At 44.0% G+C, this 19380-nt stretch overlaps 1 protein-coding gene across 3 annotated transcripts in view; it reads left to right on the forward strand.

The window, feature by feature from the left end:
* The window catches only part of PTPRG (protein tyrosine phosphatase receptor type G), a 624649-nt gene that overhangs the window by 483481 nt on the left and 121788 nt on the right, over window positions 1-19380 (forward strand). For all 3 annotated transcript variants that reach the window (XM_037019107.2, XM_037019108.2, XM_037019109.2), the window contains exon 7: window positions 18274-18431. In XM_037019107.2, the coding sequence (XP_036875002.2) occupies window positions 18274-18431 (158 nt within the window). The remainder of the gene's footprint in view (window positions 1-18273; window positions 18432-19380) is intronic.

Below are 19380 nucleotides of genomic sequence, written 5' to 3' on the forward strand. Positions count from 1 at the left end.
CAATGGTGGTAGTTTGGGGCAGTAGGAAAATTTGCATTGTACTGTGGGCAGCCCCCAAAGTGCAAAGAAAATGGTGTCATGGGCAATGTATTACATAATTTGAGCTCCTCAATTGGTCAAACTCCTTCTTGATATTCCAGTCCATAGAATAGGTTATAAGTTGTGGAGGTTGCAATGTAGTAATTGATGTATAGATCTTCCTTCCCCCTGATTTTCTTCCTGTTAAAAAGCACACACCATGAAGAGTCTAGAATCTTCACGACAGGTACCTATTCTTCAGCTGGAGAGGAAGCGCTTCACCAGCTATGGCATTTAAATACATCTGTGTATTCTTATCTCCACAATGATAATTGAAGGAGATCCTATATATTTATATATGTGAAAGATTAGCAGTGGGCTTCCTTTAGCCCCCAGACCCTCACATCTCAATAACCTCACTGCATGGTGGGCATTCTGTTCATGATTCACGTGCTAACAGAATCATGATATCTGTCCTCATTATCCACGATTACCCTCCAAGAAGCTGTTTGCCCTCTAAGGGGCTGTTAGATGTAGGGATCCTTTACCTGGCACTGGGAGGGCAGCAGAGATGCCTTGCCTGTGGTTTTAATCCTTTCTTCTAAATGAGAAGTCAGAGGAGACCTGCAAAGGCAGTTCACTTGTTTATTCAGCAAAGGTGTTGCGTGCCCACTCTGTGTGATCACAAGGCTGGCACATTGATTAAGACCGATGTAGGCCAGCCTTGTGGGCCTGAAAGGGAGGCAAATGCTGCCTCCTTCCAGGCCGCGTGTTACACCTTCCAGCCTTTGCATTTTGCTGTTTCTGTTTTCCTTCACTAATAGCAAGGGTGTCTCCCTCTTACTATTTCACGTCTCAGGTCAGATCTTGCTCCCTCAGAAGGTTCTTTCATAATTATCCTTCCAAACTGCCCACTCTCTCCCCACTCCCATCACTCCCAGTTTCTTTCTTTGAAACACTTTAAAGTATCTGACATACCTTCTTGCTTGTTGATTCACTGATATATTACCTACTACAGTGTCATCTTCATGAAAGCAGGAACCTGTGTGTAGGGCAGATAATAGATGCTCAATAATTATTAACCAAATGAGTGAATAAAGTATACATACAAATAAGTGAAAATATAAAAATATTATAATGGAAGAAGGGGACGAGAAACTGAAGACCACGTGACTTTTGCTTTGGTTGGACAAGAAAAGGGCAGGATAACGTCTTGGAAATGGGATTTTGTCCTCAGTTCTCAGGCTGTTGCTGATTTCCATTTTGATAACCCTCATCCCTTCTGTCACTCTTCCAAAAGAGGATGAATATTTGCAATAGCTGAAAAAAACCTTTTGCTGGAACTAGAAACATTTTCACTGGAGGGTCCTGTGAGGGATTTGAATGATCTCCTAATTTGATGGGACATAAATAATTGTGCCCTTCACAGAATCTCTGGCTTGGGCATGATGATAGAGATGTGTAAAAAGAAAAAAATCAATACAGATTTCTGTTGCAGTTCAGAATTGGCTTTTATTTCTCCAGCTCTGGGAGTCTTATCTTTGATTATTAATTCCTCATTAAGTGAATATTTTTTAAATAGGAAAACTCCTATATGTTCCTTCAGCCGAAATGGCAGTGTGTAATCTGGCCACACGAGGCTTGGCATGTGGTCATTAGGGTCCACTGTGAAGCGGACGCCAAGATGGGATTTTCAGAGCAGGCGAGTTTTGGGCAGAGAGGGACTGAGTGGGAAGGATGAAGAGTAAAGCAAGCAGGAGTAGGTTGGGATCCCTGGGCAGGTCTGACACCTTTGAAGGGAGAGGTGGCCAGAAAGACGGTCTGAAGGCAGCTCTTAGAAAGGCCAGACCACCAGGGAACCCCAAGCCAAGGCTGCCCGTGCGAGGGGTCCTGTGCTGGGCAGGGGTTGCCTCGCCCTAGTCACTACAGCCTGTAGTTGTGGACTGGAGCGCCCTCCCAGCAGCCCGTCTCCGGAAGGCAGATCACAGGGGTGCACTCCCACGGCTGGTTCAGAGGTTCACATCATCCTCCCAAAGACGTTTTCCTAATTCCAGGTCCAAAAAGTTTTTTACTCGGTCCTCCCACTTTAAATTGCTCAGAGGCTTTTACAAGCAGTGCTTGTTCGTTTTTACATAGTTAATTGTTAAGTGCTAATCTAAGTACGCCACAAAGCTAGGCATAGAGAGCACAGCAGACGTGGACCGGCTCTCATTATGTTTACAGCCCCTTGGGAGAGACCTGTGGTTAAGCGCGGAATTACCTTAAAAACTGGAGAGCAGCAGATTTAACCCAGACTTGCGGGTATAGAGAAGGCATCTCAGCCAAGCTGATCATTAATACCTGAAAAGTGCGCAGAGAGGGTCCGGGCAGGGCAGGAGGCGAAGGCTTCAGGCAGCACCAGTGCAGGTGAGGGTGTCTGGCCGGGAGAGATGTGGCGTGTTGGAGGCTCTGAGCCTGGCAACATTGCTTCTTTAATGCTGGGCAGAGATGCCTAGAAATCTCTTGGCAACAAAGTGCTGTTTCTTACATATTCATTTTTCTATGTACATTGTGATTTGTATAAACCTGAGAATCCTGATGAAATACAAATAGAATACCAAAAGGTGATTTACCATTGATTCCAGTCCAGTCTATGCATTGAGCAATAGATGGAAGCACTAAAATGTATCTAGTCAGGCATTTTATTTACACTACCACCAACACCCACCAGAAGGGAAAGATTTAGGGGACAAATTGAACTCATATTCATGGCATTGACTCAGTCATTTACTGTGCTTTTGTATATACGAGAACAAGCACTGGCTGGTAACTGCAGCTGATAGCAGCATCAGTTTCAAAGAACTTAGTTTAGGACAATTTAAAAAAACAAAACGTCACTTAAAAAAAAAACCTTATATGTGCATTGAATGGAAATGTAGCCTTCTCTCATAAGGAGATCTACCCAGTTGATCAATGCTAAGAAATGGACATTGTAGCCTATGTCAATTAAAAAGGTATTTTTTTCTTCACATTTCCGGATTACCTACTTTTTTCCAGTGTCTAAGAAAATCCAACAGACTTCATGTACGTATTCTAGAGTACTGCCAAAAAGGAAGTGAAATACAAACCACTCCAGTTTTTTATTTTTGAAGGGAAATTTGCTAGTAGTGATTGGTTGTTGAGCTTTGAGGGTCTGTCTCTCTTTTTCCGTCCCCTCCTTGCTGTTAACTTCCCTCTTCTGCTGATTGCGGACCTTCAGGAGCAGGAAGGGCTCTCTCTCCTTCACAGGAAACGCGAGGGGAACCATGAGAAGTGGCCTCAGATACCGGGCAGTGTGCTGTGGCCCCTCTCCCTGTCCCCCTTCCCTGACCCCTCCGAGAAAGCTGATCAATGAGAGCACAAATAAATCACCACCTGACAACACCGTTAATGTCACAGAAACAGGCCCTTGCAAGCTTTTCTTATTAAAACTGAGCAATGGAAGTTGAGGCCATGACAGGACCAAAACTTCCTTCGTGGAACAGCTTCCCTGGCTCATTTTTGGGGTGTTTCCCACCCATTTTTCTCCCCTGCCCTGGGATACTCACCATCAACTCACCAAATCTATGGACAAGGTCATAGAATAGCTAAAGCTAATCCAGGCATCTAGCAGAAAAGAAAGAAATAAGGTAAATTTGCAAATACAAGCAACCACCTGGCCAGGCATTTCCAGGCACTGGTAAGAACTGGTGTGTCCACCTCTGTTCTTTTTCCCATAGCCTGCCTGCCAGGATTGAGGTTTCTACAGTCAGGAAAAACCTGGAGGAGCCTCCTGACCTAGAGAATCTGAATTCCTTCTAAAGTCATGGGTAGCTTTATCTTTGACAACTGCCAGCACGTCACCAGCCACAGATACACAATTCAGAGAGAATGCAGCCCAGGGAACGACGCTGCCGGCACGCCCCAGCAAGTGCTGTGGGGATGCGGACGGCACAGGTTTTGCGAAAGCTACGTGGCCACTTGTGGCAAAGTTACACATAGGCCTTACCCTTCAAGTCCGCACTTCCACGTGTAGGCATATGCTCAGGAGAAACGTCCATAAAAAGACTGGTAGACAGGGGCTTCACCTGTAATAGCCCCAAAGTGGAAACTGCCCAAATGTCCACCAGGAGACCTGGATATACAAGTCGTGACCCATTCTTATGGTGGAATATTAGGCAGCAATTTAAACTAATGAACTGCTTAATTTACACAACAACAAAAGCACACCTCCTGCATGCTTCCATTTATGTAAAGTTCACAAATAAGTACAACTCCTCTCTGGTGATAAAAGTTAGAATGGCAGGGTGGGTGATGGCATAACTGTAATTTTAAAAATGTACCACGCAGTCCCCTTACATTTGTGCATTGGACTGTTTGCCAATTAAAGAATAGCCCATGTATATTAGAGATTAATTGTTCAAAGGTATTACATTCACAAAGCTCAAAAGTAATCTAGCAGCTCATACCAGATAGTCAGATACTAAAAATTGTGACAGTATCAAGTGCTGGCAAGGCTGTGAATGCTAGAAACGGATTGATTCCATTGTCCTGCTCTGGTGTACGTCTGCAAGAGAAACTCACATAAAAGTGAACCCTGAGATGCGCACAAGAATGTTTGTGGCATTGTTTTTCCTAAGTGCCCAAATGTAGAGGTACCTCCAGTGGCTGTCATTAGCCCACTGACTAAATTCGGACCGTAGAACATCTCGCCTGCATGAGAAGGAGTGGAGCCGTGCCTCTCAGCACGGGCACATCTGAGAGCCACGAGTGCAGCGAGCATCTGAAGGACACATAGAGTCATTCCTCAGCATAAAGCTCAGAGCATGTGAAAACCGACCTGTATTGTCTAGGAGTGCATGTGTAGGTGGTAAACTAAAAGGAAAGCAAAGTAAAGATTATTTTATTTAAAAAAGGATGGTGGTTACTTCTTTGGGGCAGGATAGGAGAGTGACGTGGGACAGCCCAGGGAGGGGTGGCAAGGGCCCCAATCTGAGTCGTGGGCACACTGGGGTTCGCTGTGGGATTATTTATCAGTGGTCCGTTCATGTTTTGTGCACCTTTCTTCATGTATGTTAAGTTTCACAATCAAGGAAGATGAGGATTATGAATAGCATTAGAAAGTAAGAGATTCAGACAGTGCCGTCCTCTGGGGCACCTCACGTACTAATGACCTCACAACGAGCAAAGAGAGGAGTGGAAACACTTTAAAAAAAAACTTTTTGCCCCAAGAATCTTGACAGGCTGCTTGTTCTCTCTGCAAAGTGATTGCAGGCCAAAGAAGGAACTGTGGCTGCCGTGGTGTTGTGTCATTAAAAGATGACTTTGGGAGCCACTGCCTCCTTTGGGGACTTAGAAAAAGGAAATTGGAAAGAAAGGAGATGGGTTGTCAGATGACAGGTCGGACGCCAAAGGCTCCTCACAGCTGCTGCGTGGAAGCACGCTCGCTGGCTCTGCACCAGGTCAGGGTCTGATTGGCCCTGCAGGCGTCACTGAATCCTCCAGAAGCCCTTGGAACTGCAGCTGTGTGTCCCCATTACATAGAAAGGCAAGTAAGGCAGACAGCGGCCGGGAGATTTGATCCACGGTCCTCGTGGCTTCACACGAGCGCTCATCCCTCCCAGACCTTCTCCTGCCTCGTTCTACGCCAGGGTCATCACCTGCTTCCGTCAGTCTTGACTGAGGTCCGTCATCTGGCCAGTTGAAGGGGAAGGGAAGAAGTACCTCCAGAACCACACTCCGTCATTGTCACTCTGGCAGGTTTGTGATTATCCCTGAGACATAACCTTCTGCCTGAGGCTAAATGGCTGAAAAATAACTTGCATGGACTTTGGAAAAAGAGGACAAATCTCAGAACAAGGGACTTTGGGGAAGAAATAAACTGTCAGGTAGAGATAGGTCTGTGTCATTATAGTCCAGCAGCAAGAAGGTGGAGCAGAGATTTGTTGGTGAGGGTTGAGAGGTTCTTGCCTGTTTTTCCATATGTGATCTTTAAGCTCTTTTAATCAGAGTCTATCTATCCTCCCATCTCTCAAGTGCCTAATAAGTGCTAGTCAGGTAAGTGAGGGTTAAATGATGAGCAAGATTTCCCCTGCCTTTGGGAAAATTTTAATATCCTGAGGAATCTTTTTTTTGGCCTTGCCATTCTTGGTGCTGAAGGTCAAAAAGACGAATGTTGACTGCCTGCAAGCGAGCTCGTGTGTTCACATGAATATGCAGTCAGAACTTTGCAATGAGTTTTTATAAGAAGTCCACCTTATGGAATACACACCAAGAAATGGAGTTTTCTTATTTTTCACTTAAAATTCAACTGTTAGGAACAATACTGAACAAGGATTCTGGAGCAGTGCTTTAGAAATTCAGGTCCTCTCAGGTTTGAATTCTGGCTCTCCAGCTTGAGGGCTGTGTGATCCCGTACAAATTACTGCATCTCTCTGTCACTGAGGTTCTACCTTGTAAAATGGGGATAATCAAAATACCTGCCTTGTGGGTATTAGTGCTAAATGCGTTGGACAGGGAAAAGGACCAGGAAGGAAGGGTAGCTGGCATTGTCCACTGTCCTGTAAGTCAAAGGTCAGCAAATACAATCTGTGAGCCAAATCTGGCCTGCTGCCTGATTTTGTAAATAAAGTTTTATTGGAACACCACTATGTTCATTCCTTTATTTATTGTCTCTGACTGCTTTTCCGCTACAGTAGCAGAGAGTTGAGTAGTTGTGACAGAGAGATTACCTGGCCTGAAAAGCCTTAACTATTTACTCCCTGGGCTTTATAGAAGAAGTTTCTCCACACTGCCTTGTCTAAACGGGAGCTACTATAGGGGCGCTGCTAACAGTGTCGCCTTCACACAGTGGTTTGTTCACGTGCAGATAATGTAAATGCCCACTCAGATCATTACTTCCATTCAATAGACTTTTAACAGACATTGGCCTCAATTTTTATCTTACTCCAATTACCATCTACTCCAAATGTGTTTCAACTGTTTTAATGTTTACCTTAAAGAAATTATTCCGATTATTTTCTTCCTTTTGAATGGAAACCCTGATGCTTTATTATCTATAACCCACTGTTTGAACATCTTAACATGCAACAGAATTTCCTGTTTGAAGTCTATGTTTTCAGCATTAGTTACATGGAACTTTCCTGAATTGTGCTATACATATGACTAATTGGCTCACGGTTGTTAAGAATCCAGGAAGGGTGGATGCTTATCTAAACACTTTTGATCTCAAAATCTCCTAGAGACAGGCACACTTAAACCATTTCCACAATTTCCTGGATTTTGGTGTGTTAAAACCACCACCATAGATGTGAGCTATTTCCATTTCTTTTCTTAGCCAAAGCCAGGAAATAGGATGCTGTGCAGCTTCTATGTTATCACTGATAATGTTAACAATAATGTTAAGACAGAAAAAAACTTCAAAAGTGACTCCTTTTAGGTTGGATTTGAATTTGAGGCTGATTCTCATCTGGCCAGCCTTCTTTGTCAATATTTTATCATTTGAACAGGATGATGGGAGCCCAAGGAAATGCCCTTTTCCTGGTTCTTTCAACAGGATGTGGAGAGCAGAGAGTTTAAAAATAGGTCTCCAGTTACGTTCTGCAGAAGTGCTGGCTGAAGCACTTGGGGTTACAGTGTGTGACTTCTCTATCCCTGCTGCACATACGTCACCTGGGTGTAGGAGAAGCCCTGTTGTGTAGTGCCGAGCACACAGGTGTGGGTTTGAGTACCACCTGTGCTTCTCACTAGTTGTACACAAATCACCTGAGCTCTTTGTGGCTCAGCCGTATGACTGCCAGCCTTACTGGTCTGCCTTGAGGACTCGGTGACTTACTGTACATACTTGTGCTAGCACACTGTCAGCCCTCAGGGTCAGCTGTTATCCATGCCCCCTCCACTGCCGTCATCAGCATTACTGTTACTTGTCAACTGGAGTACAATGGAGGCCCCGTGTCGAGGTGGGAAATGACTGTGGAGCTCTGAGTGCTGCCTCCGTCACTGCCTGGCAGTTGAAGTAGAATGTGTGTTGCTTAACTTAGGGTCATACAAATAGAGAATGAAATGGTGAAGACAGTGGTCATAAAGATGATTTGGGAGAGCCAGTCCCTTTGAGATCAAGGGAAAGTGTCCTTGACAAGAAGCCAGAAAGGCTGTAAAAGGAAGAACGGCAGATTCTTATCTGCGAACCGCAGGCTATGAACGTAGCCCTTCCCTGATGTCCTCGATATACAGGCTCATTTAATCCTAGCAGCAGCCCAGTGAGATAAGAATGTCAGATGGGTAAACTGAGGTCCAGAGTGACTGGCTAATTTGTCCCTGCTCATGCAGCAGAGCAATGACTTGAACCCAGTTGTATTGGGCTCTGAAATGTTTCAAATCACTTCCTGATGATTGTCAAAATCACTTAAATCTTACGTGCCTCGGTTTCTCCTCTGTGAATTAGGCCATTGACTGAGCATCAAAAGGAAGCTAAAAGAATATACACAGCATGTCAGTTATGACACCACAACCATGTAATGGAGAGAGACAAGCAGTGGAAACCGTCCAGTGATAATACTGGGTTTTCCTCACTATCTGACTGTAATGGAAATGTCACGTTCATTCCCTTAATTGTTAACAAGACTCTGCTCTTCATGTAGTTTCTCTGTGGAAATATTAATGTCAACATATATTTCACTCAAATGTCAACCCTTGAATCAGAATGCCACTTTTGACCAACTGAAACTGCCAATAAACTGAAGGAGGCTAGATGTCTTTGACCAGGGGGAGTGACAGTTCTGTGACCCTGGAGTGCCTCTTTGGTGCTTGAATATGGGAATGATTAATCAGGTGGGCTATCTCCCTCTCAAAGGCGCCCTTGCTCAGACACTGCAGTAACACTAGCTATTCATGCCATAATACAGGCCGCTCAGGTTTTCTCTGGACTGCACCTATACAGAAGGCCAAGGGCTCTTATGCACCTAATCCTCTGCCCACTGGTGGAGAACGTTTCAGAGGCAGAAATAAGCTCCTATCTCTTTGTTCCCATGTAGTTTGCCCCTTTCATGCTGGAACGGTGTTGCTGTCACCATCCCTTTTAAATGTCCTACCCTTCATATAGGACCAGGGGCCAGCAAAATTGCTCTATAAAGGGACTGATAGCAAATATTTTAGGAATTGCCAGCCATACATTCTCTGTTAAAACTACCCAACTGTGCAGTTGTAGCCTGGAAGCAGACATAGATGCTATGTAAAGAAATGGGCATGGCTGTGTTCCAATACAACTTCATTTATTTAAAAAAAAAAAGTCCTAGGCTGGATTTGGCCCCTGGGCCACGGTTTGCCCACTTTTGACTTAGACTTACTTAGTGAATGAGTTCGGTCAGTGTTTTGCCATCATAAATAAACGACCTACTCTCCGAGGCACTGTGCTGGGTGCTGGGTATGCACAGTGGTGTAAAGGAGCCTTCAACCTGCTAAGAGACCACTATTAACCAGTTACACAGACCGAAAGTGAGACGCAGGCCTGTACAGCCATGATCTCGGATGGGTTATCCACCCTCCCTGGGTTGTTGGTACCTGCTCCACAGGGTTGTGAGGCCTCATTTGAAGAAAGGGGTGGCTGGCACTGACTTCACACGCCATAAATGTGTGTTGCCAGAAGAAGTGAACTGTAGAACACCCAACAGTGTGGAATGGATTCTTGGGGTTCAGGTCAGTGAAGGGTAAACTGAGACTGTACAAGCAAGTCAGCAGAAACAGATGAGAGGCAGTGGTGCTACCTGGCCCTTGCCCACCCTCTGCTGTGGGCACCTGACCCGGGTCTTTCCCAGCTCCAGTAGCCTCAGAGAGTTCATACGGCCCTTTGACGTGAGTCCTATTGAATCATGTCAATATCCTATTTCATCAATTCCGCTACTCTCATTTCTTCATTTTTATCTTTTTGAGGTATAAGTGACACACAACATTATATTAGTTTCAGGAGTACAACATAACGATTCAACATATGTATATATTGTGAAATGATCACCGCCGTTAAGTATAGGAGTCCATCACTACACACAGTTAAAAGCATTTTCAATTCTTGATATTTTAACAACTCTAAAATCAGGATGCATCTTACATTTGATATCATGTCATTGTTTAATTAGCATCATGTTGCCCTTATTGGTGGTATTTGAAATAATGACACATCTTATGTTTGATGGTGACTTAGGCATGAAGAAATACATTATCCGTGTCTTAGGGATTATTTGAAACCCGACTGCTATGCTTTGTTTTCTCCTGTTTCCTTTTCACATAATTACTAGGCGCCTACTGTATTTCAAGTAGTGTTTTAGTTTCTGGGTTTAGCGGGTACACAAGAAAAGCAAGATGTTTTCCCATGTGCAACAGTCAGGCTTGTGGGGGAGACAGAAAGCAAACACAAGCGGGGAAGGAAGTGAGCGAGGTGTGATGCAGGCAGCCAGCGCCGCAGGAACATACTGAGGCGGAGCGGTCAGAATCGGCTCTCAGAGGATGACATTTGAACCCAGTCCTCTGTGGATGGGGGTGGGGAGGGGCATTCTAGGCACAGGGATGGCAAGGCGAGGCAGTCAGCGCAGAAGAGAGTGGCTGCAGGGATAGGCAGATCACGTAGGGCCTATAGGAATGGTGAAGCATTTGAATTTTATCCTAAATATAGTGAGAAGCCACTGGAAGAATTTGGGCTGGGCAGGGTCAGGATTAGATTTCTATTTAAAAAGCTAAAGGAATGCTTTCGTTTAGTTAAGATTTCCTCTCCTGATCGTGTTTATATCAACTGCAAGTAAAGAACCCAGAGCCCAGATCTGGAGTGGGGGAGCAGGAAGGATGCCGGGAGACCCAGATGTCCTCCCCACCTCACTGGGTAACCGGACTTCAGTCGCTTTCCCTCTCCAGACTTCATGTCCCTTAGTTGTAAAATGAAGTGGAACTAGTGGCCTCTGAAACTCTACGGAACCCTGCAGTTCTCTGTGATGGCTGGGTGACTTCCCAGGGTCTTTTATTGCAACTTGAGCCTGGTGCTTATTCCTTAAAATCATATATCATGAAGGCTTGTGAACAGCTACACCTTCAAAACAGGCCAGCCCCATTTCCATTGCCCTGTCATTCCCCTTCCATCGGGTGACAGGGAGATGACATGCTGGATAGTCAACGTCCAGTATATAGAGCAAGTGTTGTTGCTTGTGTTTAGATCATAAAATTAGTATCTCAAAAAAAATTAATATCTCAGCTCCCTCTGGGAGGCCTCTGCCACCATATTAATTATAATTTATGCTTTCTGACTTCCCTGATGGCTTCCAGATTCCTCACTCCTAAAATCCTTGGATTCTGGTCCTCCGGCTCTATTTCTATCCTAACTTCCCATTTACATTCCTGTGTCACCAGGCCTTTCTGTCGCCAGATTCCCAGATCACATAGCCTATCCATGGCTGGTCCGGGCTTTACCAGTGCTGCTGAATCTACATCTAGAGTTTTAGCCTCTTAATCATTTTTAGCCAAATTCTGTTGAACTAACAGCTGGTTTTTTTCCCCCAGAGCCTGTCAGATTTTGGGTCCTGAACTTTTCCTTCCATTTTCCCTCTCGCTCACCTCACTCCAGCCACACATCGGGAAGAATCTTGTTGCAATGTCTTTTCTCTCTGCCTGAAATGTTCTCTCCAGGTAGTCACATGGCTTGCTTCAACCTGCAGTTTTTAATCAAATGTTTCTTTTTTCAATGCGCCTATCCTTAAAAGTGCCATTTTCAGAACAAAGGTCAGTGGAGACCTCATTGAGAAATGTGTCATACAAATATGACTAAGTTGTTACCAACTGAAAGGCATCTGGTCTAAAAACCAGCCATGAACAGAGCAGTAAAGAAATGTTTCAGGCATAGTGAAGAGCCCCAGTGCAAAGGCCCTGGGGTAGTGTGACCATGGGACAGCAAAGAGGCCAGTGTGGCTACACTTAAGATTCTGAAAGTAGTGGAAGGCTGCAGAGGGTGTAAGGGCCTATTGACACAGTCCTCGCAGAAACTGGCTACTCGAGTGTAGTCGGCATTATAAAAATGCAGAATCCCAGCCCATCCTAGAGCTACTGGGTCAGAGTCTATGTTTTAGCAAGCTCCCCAGGTGATTTGCATGATACTACCTTTGAGCTGCAGTATCATAAATTGTCTTTCCTCATTTTGAGTAACCTGATACCCAGTTTATCCCACTGTCACTCTCTCCCCACCAACATGGAGCCGAAGTCTAGTCCTACTCCAGTGATTTCAAGCATTTAAGGAAGAACTAATAGCTTTTCCTTATGAGAAGTTTTGGGAAACACTGAAGAAGCTAAACAGTCATTGGGCTAAAAAACAGAAGCTTGGGCTTCCTTTTATTAGCTTATCTTACACAGTTCCCTAAAATTGGTTGATTCCTTGTTTTGGGGACAGCACAGGTATTCATCCCCTGGAGGTCCCCTCATTCCCTCATTCTGCCTGTGCCCCCTCAGTGTAGCACTTTGTCCGTGTGTGTGCTTATGTGTGTTTTCAGTATAGTTCCATAACTTTGGGTTACTGCACTGGTCTTATCTATATTTTGATTGTTCATCATTTCTTGTAAAGGGCTTTTTTTTTTTCCTATCTATATAACCAAAGCATTGAAAATATTAGGTTATTAACACACTGAAAAATGCAATCAATCAGGTGATTATCATCTAATGTTTTAATGATCACATTTTTAATCCAATTATGCATGTTTGAATCTTTCAAAATTTCTTTAATTAAAGATTGCCTCCTGGCACTGCTATCAGAAATAAGAAATTGAATGAACAGAATCAAGCCAGATATAATTTAATGTTGAAAGGAAACTACGGAGGCAACCGGGCCACTCTGGGTTTAATAGTTGACCATGACTTTAAAGCCCTCATACAAAATTTTCCCATTGATGAGAAAAATTTAATCATCTTCAGATATACTCTGCTTGCATTCTAATAAGGTATTTCTTTTTCTAAATAAACTTCCCCTAACTGATTATTCATATTGTCATTCAAAATGCTTAAAAATGAAAGACAGAGTTGTGTGGAATGTAGACTCCTTAATACAGTGTGTATTTAATATAAAAGTCATACATTATTCATTTTGCAATTTGAATAACTTTGAATTTAGCATCCCTGTTCCTCATCGTTTTCTTTGATGAACAATTAATTATTAAAATATAATATTGTCTGCATACAGCACAGGGATCCTTGAAAGTGGAATATGAGATTCAATCCTTTTCAATTCTTTTCTCTGGTAATGCACAGTACCTGCTTATTATGGTATAATGGAATGAATGGTAAGATAAGTAGTGTTTCACAGACTTTTCTCAACTAGGTAAGTGTGGCTGGGATAAAAATGTTTTGAATTCAAATTACCAATTAGGATAAAAGTTGGTGGCAGAATGCTGTGATCGGGATGAGTGTGAAGTCAAACTGGCCTTTTATAATAAGACCTCTTTAACAAGAACCTGTATGTGCTTATTCTGTGCCAGACACTCTCCTAAACCCTGAACTAGTGTTAATTCTTTTAATACTCAGAAGTTCCTTAGAAGGTTGATAGTATTATAGTGCCATTTTAGAGATAAGCAGACAGTCACAGAGAGGTTAAATGACTTTCTCGGGTTAGATCTTTACGCAAACCAGCTAGGACTCAGGTCCAGGGGCCCTGGCTAGCTCTTCTCTCCACTTTAAAATACCTGCATTTATTAAGATTTTCTAGTAAGAAGTTGTTTAAGTTTTCAGTGGAAAAAACTACATTGTTTGTTCTGTCCAGTGGCCATACACGGGGACCGTCAATGTTGATACAAGCCAGTTGATCACTTTGTGGCTTATGCTTCTTGTGGGCAGTATTAGAAATATAGGACTACCGGTTCTAAAATTCTTTCAAATTTACAATTAAGCACTGTGAGCACCCAATTTGTCAGTGGAGCCATGGGACTGAGCAGGAAATGGAATTTTCAGAAAGCTCAGTAAAAATTGATGTAAAACCTTGAACCCACAAAACTCAAGAAAACAACTCAGGAGCTCTTGCTGCAATATATATTCACAAAAGAAATCATCATTAATGACGGGGGCACCTGAACATGTAGCATGGCCCCGGCCATTCTAGCTGTGGCTGTTGAGGCGACTCTCTGACACTACCCCATCCCCAACACATGGCTTAAAATGGTGTGGGGCAAAATGAGACCCGATGGCCAAATCAATTCTAGTGTCTTTTTGTTCCGTGGTCTTTGAGCTAAGAATGGTTTTTACATTCAAACTCTAATTAGGTGAAATGCTTTTCCTCTAAAAGAGAATTCTGTTTTTCTCATTAGTAAGTGTAAATCTTTAAAATTGTCCTCACTTGTTATTAGCTTTTGAATATCATTAATAAGGTGGTGGGAGTGTGTTTGATATATAAGTACCCATATAACATCTTCAATTTTGCCTTTTGGCCTACAAAACCTAAAATATTTACTATCTGGCACTTTACAGAAAACATTTGCTAATCCCTGGCTTAAAATACAAATGAGCCAGCCTGCTCTCAGCCAAGTGTCTGCCTTAATAAATCAGGACTCATGAGGCACTGTGCTAATATAAGCTCCTTATATTTATTAGCTTCTTTTATTGCTCATAGCAACCCTGAAGGGCAAATATTTTTATGTTCCCATTTTACAGATAATAGGAAGTAGCTCAGAAAGGTTAAGACCAGTCTCTATGGTCACACAGTTGTTAAGTATCAGTTCATTCCGATGCTCATACTAGAGCTTTGGCAACAAAAACTCTAATCTATCCCACTCAGTTGATGGAGAAAATGTCAGACATGAGGCCCCTTTAAGGCACTAGTAATGCAGTTTAAAGAAATAAGACACATGCACAAACATTAAAGGAAATGTTTGTAAAATGCACATGGTAGTTTAGAGGACTAATAGTAACAACAGTAATAATACAAGTAGTAAGAGTTAGAATAAGAATAATATCCATTATTTATGAGATGCTTACTATGTTCCAAGCCCTTTCAGAACCCCTTTCTTGTATTGATTTATTTAATCTTCACAACAGTCTAGGAAGGGTTAGTAACTACATTCACACAGCTCACAGGTGGAGGAGTTGGGACTTGAACCCAGCAGGCTGAGAATCCGCTCTCTCCACCAGCTCCAGCAGGGACGGACAGATGGGGTGCCGATGAAGGGAGTGGTTCCCTTTCGGCTTTCAGTGCTCCCAGGCTTACTGTTCCAGATTCTAAATGATTCTTGAAGAAGGAATCCCCTCTGAGTGTCTGTATTCTCAAGATTTTGACATTGGGTCCATTACTTCCCCCTGGTCCTGTATTTCCCAGCAGTAAAATTAAAGAATTGGACTAACTTGGTGATTTGCAAAATGTCCCTGGGCTCCCAGCTCAGCTTCAGCCACTGTGGCTCTGCTTTGAGCTGTGCGAGTTGCCTGGCTCCCACGTAAGATTTTGTTCGAAGAAAGTGTTCTTTGGCTCTGAAGCCACAGAACTAGGCTGGTCTAAGACCTTCCAGGTCTCCGAAGCCTAATCTGATGGCGGTGACTCCGGCGGAATCAACAAGCAGTGCAGCCAGACTGTGTCCCCTCACCAGGTCTACCCGCCCTGCACCTGTCTGACTGTACCTGCTAATCAGGTAAGGCCAGCCCTACCGCGGAAGCCTTGGGCTGGCCGAGGGCACAGAAGGCCTTCCGCATTTGCAGCTGTGGCCACACCTGCAGTTCCCATCAGACCCGGCTAAGTTCATAAGCCCTCACAAGAGCATATATAGTAGTCCTGACCCTGCTGAAACGGTGTTCCTCTGAAAGCCAGTCCCCTCAGATTGGTGGGGGCAGGGGTTTCTGCTGTATCTTTTTATGTTCTTTAAAACCCCGGGCTCTTCCTCTTGTCGGTGCTTCTGACGGGGGCTTTGCCACTGTGGACTTAGAGGGCTTTTCTTGTCACTGTCCGTCTGCATACAGCATGCTTAACTGCAGCTCTAATATTGGATCAGGCTCCTGGGGGAAACACTAAAGATTTTCTGGTCATTCACTCTGGAGCCCTTGATCCTGAGGCAGGTTGGTGTGCTGTAGTGTGATGCCAAGTTCACCTACAACATGAGGGAGGAATGAAAATGACAATTTTCTGGTTCTTGATGGCAAGCCCTGTGCACACCCTCAATTGCTTGGGGCCTTGTATCGACTATTTACACAACCCAGGAAGTTCGGAGGCTGCAAGCAAAGATCAAAATATTTCCTCCTCCCAGCCAAGCCAGTGCCAGGCAAGCAGCCTGTAGAGATTTCCCCCATCATTAGGCTGCTGGTAGCCAGGTTTAAATTAAAGCCCAAGCTTGCCAGTGGGCAGAGGGGCAGTTCCATTATTTCTGGCTTTTTGTCCAACAGAAACTGCTTTTGTCATTTTGATTATAGAACCCTATGATTTAAAGACTTTTGCATTTATTAGTTAATATTTAATTTTTCCTTATAAGAAATGAATTGAAACCCTATATGAGAATCAGCCAGGGTTTCTGAGCTTCATGAATGACTGCTGCCAGTGACCTTGAGCTTAATCATTTCCCTCTCTGGGCCTTGATTTCTGCACCCATAAAATCAGAGTAGTAGGAGTATACACTCCATAGGGTTGTAAAATGAAAGAGTGTAGTGATGGTTTAAGAATAAAGAAAGCCTGGATTCTAAGCTCAATTACCAGACTGTGTATTCCAGCTCTATAAATGGGGGATAAGAACAGGACTGTTTCATGGGGCTACTTTACATGTTAAATAAATTAATCTTAATAAAGCTCTTAGAACAGGGTCTGGCACGTAAAGTAAGTGCTGTTTAAATGTTTGCAACATGTAAATACTCAGAATTATGTTTGACATATAGTAAAAGCTAAATAACATATTGTTTTGTTCAACTTAGAGCTACCTAAAGAAAATTGCCATTTCAATTTTTCTAATATAGTTGATTTCTGTAGGGGTTTTTGCATTATCCCCCAGTTACATAGACCTCTTGAGTCTAAGAATGAATGAGCATTTGCCCAAATGGTGGTTCTGTGTTGGGGTGTGAGGCTTGGGAAGAATATCTCTGTAGGCACGGATGTGTCTGTGAAGGGACCTGTGACACTGAGGTTCACCAGGAATGTTCAGGGGCCTATGGTGGAGGCCATCAAGGAGCTAAGATAAGCCATTAGCAGGCTGTCACAGCCTTATTACACCCTTAAATGGGATGAGGAAGGAATCCCAGACTTAAATTCACGGCTACACCTTTGGAGACCCAGGTAGAGACTAGAACCTTCTCCGATTCACAAAAGACGGTGGATCGTGTCCTGAGCCTGATTGGGAGAATTATAATACAGGCCCCTCATCTCTGTTGCGCTATTCCTTCCTGCCTTAGAACTGTCATAGAACCGTCATGCATGCTGTTTCCACGGCCTAAAATGCTCTTTTCCTCTTGTGTCCCCACCCTTCACTATTGACCACATTCACTTCCTTCTTTAGCTGAGTCGTAACCATGCAAGCTCACCATCAGAGTGCCTGGGTTCCCATCCCAGCTTTGGCATTTAGGGCCTTGGGCAAGCACCCACTTAAGACCTTTCTTTCCATATCAACTTATTGTGGGGAATCATTGTTCTGTCTCAGCTTAAATGTCATTTCTTCTATTTAAGGGAAGACCCTTTCATTTTTGTTTAAAAAAGAAGCAGCAGCCTATTTTCAGGGCCATCATTTTATGAGTTCAGGGGTTGTGCCTCAGTTAGATTTCCCTTGGATTCGGATAGGCCTTGTTGAAGCCGTAATGAAATGTTGAGAATTGCCCTTACTGTGGCCTTAACAGTTCTCTTTTCACACTACTTGTCTCACGGGGGTCGCAAAGCTTGTTCCGCTGATCATTAGTTCATAACTAATAGACTGAGAAAGATTCTATGGTGAAACAACGTTGGGAAGGCGAGGGTTGGGCAAAATCAAGCCCATTTCTTTTCTGTGGGACTTCTCAGAGACTTGACTGTGCTGTGTTCCCTGGGGAAGGAAGGTGGGGCTGCAGTATTGCCCTGCGCTGTTGCTCACGGAACTCATTTTCCATTAACTCTAGTGCACGGTAGCCGCTCGGAGCACACCCTGGGAAGTGCTGTGCTGTTTTCTGTGGCTCTCCTGCCACCGGATGGAGCGCTCCTCAGGATGTAAACAAACATAGGCCTGTGAAGGCACCAGCAGGCCAGGGGTTCTGACTGTGTCTGCAGCATAGCGCGACTTATCATTGTGCTTTTCTTTTCCCTTTCCCTGCACACAGAGAAGGAGACCTTTCTGGATCCTTTCATCCTCCGGGACCTCCTGCCTGCATCCCTGGGCAGCTATTACCGGTACACAGGTTCCTTGACCACCCCGCCATGTAGCGAAATTGTGGAGTGGATAGTCTTCCGGAAGCCTGTCCCCATCTCTTACCATCAGGTATTCCACCCCAAAAGGGGCTCCTCTGATTACTTGTTTCATGTTGGCTTAACCGTCTAACATTGCTAGAATACAACAGTAAGGATTTCTCTTTAACCCTCTGCTCCTTATTGGTTCCTTCATTCTTCCCGACGAGCTTGTCTTTGAACCCCAGGATTGTAAACTGTAAACCTTGGTTCCGTTAGCAGTAAGTTACCCAGCTGAAGAGAGCTGTAGGCACAGAAACAGGTGTTGTGCCAGTATTCAACGTTGAGGATGTAGTAGCTATCCTCCATGGTGATATCTTGTGTCAGGAACTCCTTTATGTGTTAAACCCTTTAATCCTCAAGAACCATAGTCTTATGCAGTAGACACTATGTGTACCTCCCTTTTTATAGGGGAGGACACAAAAGTGAATCGACTTGCCCAGGGTCATACAGCTGGTTACCAAGCCATGGTGTGTCTGATCTCAAAGATTATGCTTTGAACCACTGACCCTATCCAAAGTTCAGAAAAGAGAGAGATTTGTGAACACAAAGAAGTGAAAGAAAAGGTACCATTAGTTGAGCTTTTTCTGTGTGCTAAGCACTTTACATAGAATCAGCTTCCACTGTTACAGACACCACTGAAAGATGGGTATTGTATTAAGGTGGTGCATGTAAGGACATGGTGGCCTGGAGAGATTGGGTAACATGCCCAAGAACTTATGGCTAATGAATGCTGAGGCCAGAAACCAAGCCCGGGTTTGTCTGATTCCAAAACTCATGTAGCTGACCCCTACACTGAAGGGCTTCTCTCTGAGTGTGGCTTGGGCACATTTCATAGGAAGGTGGGTTTGGGCTGAGCCGTTAACTGTGCATAGAAATTGGTGAGATGGAGATGGGGTTAGGGGTAATGGCAGAGGAAGAGGGACCACCACAGGGTAACACTTAGGGGCCTTGAAATAAGGGGCCTTGAATTCCTCATGAGG

This window comes from Manis javanica, chromosome 3 (genome assembly GCF_040802235.1).
Source record: "Manis javanica isolate MJ-LG chromosome 3, MJ_LKY, whole genome shotgun sequence".
Lineage (NCBI taxonomy): Eukaryota > Metazoa > Chordata > Mammalia > Pholidota > Manidae > Manis > Manis javanica.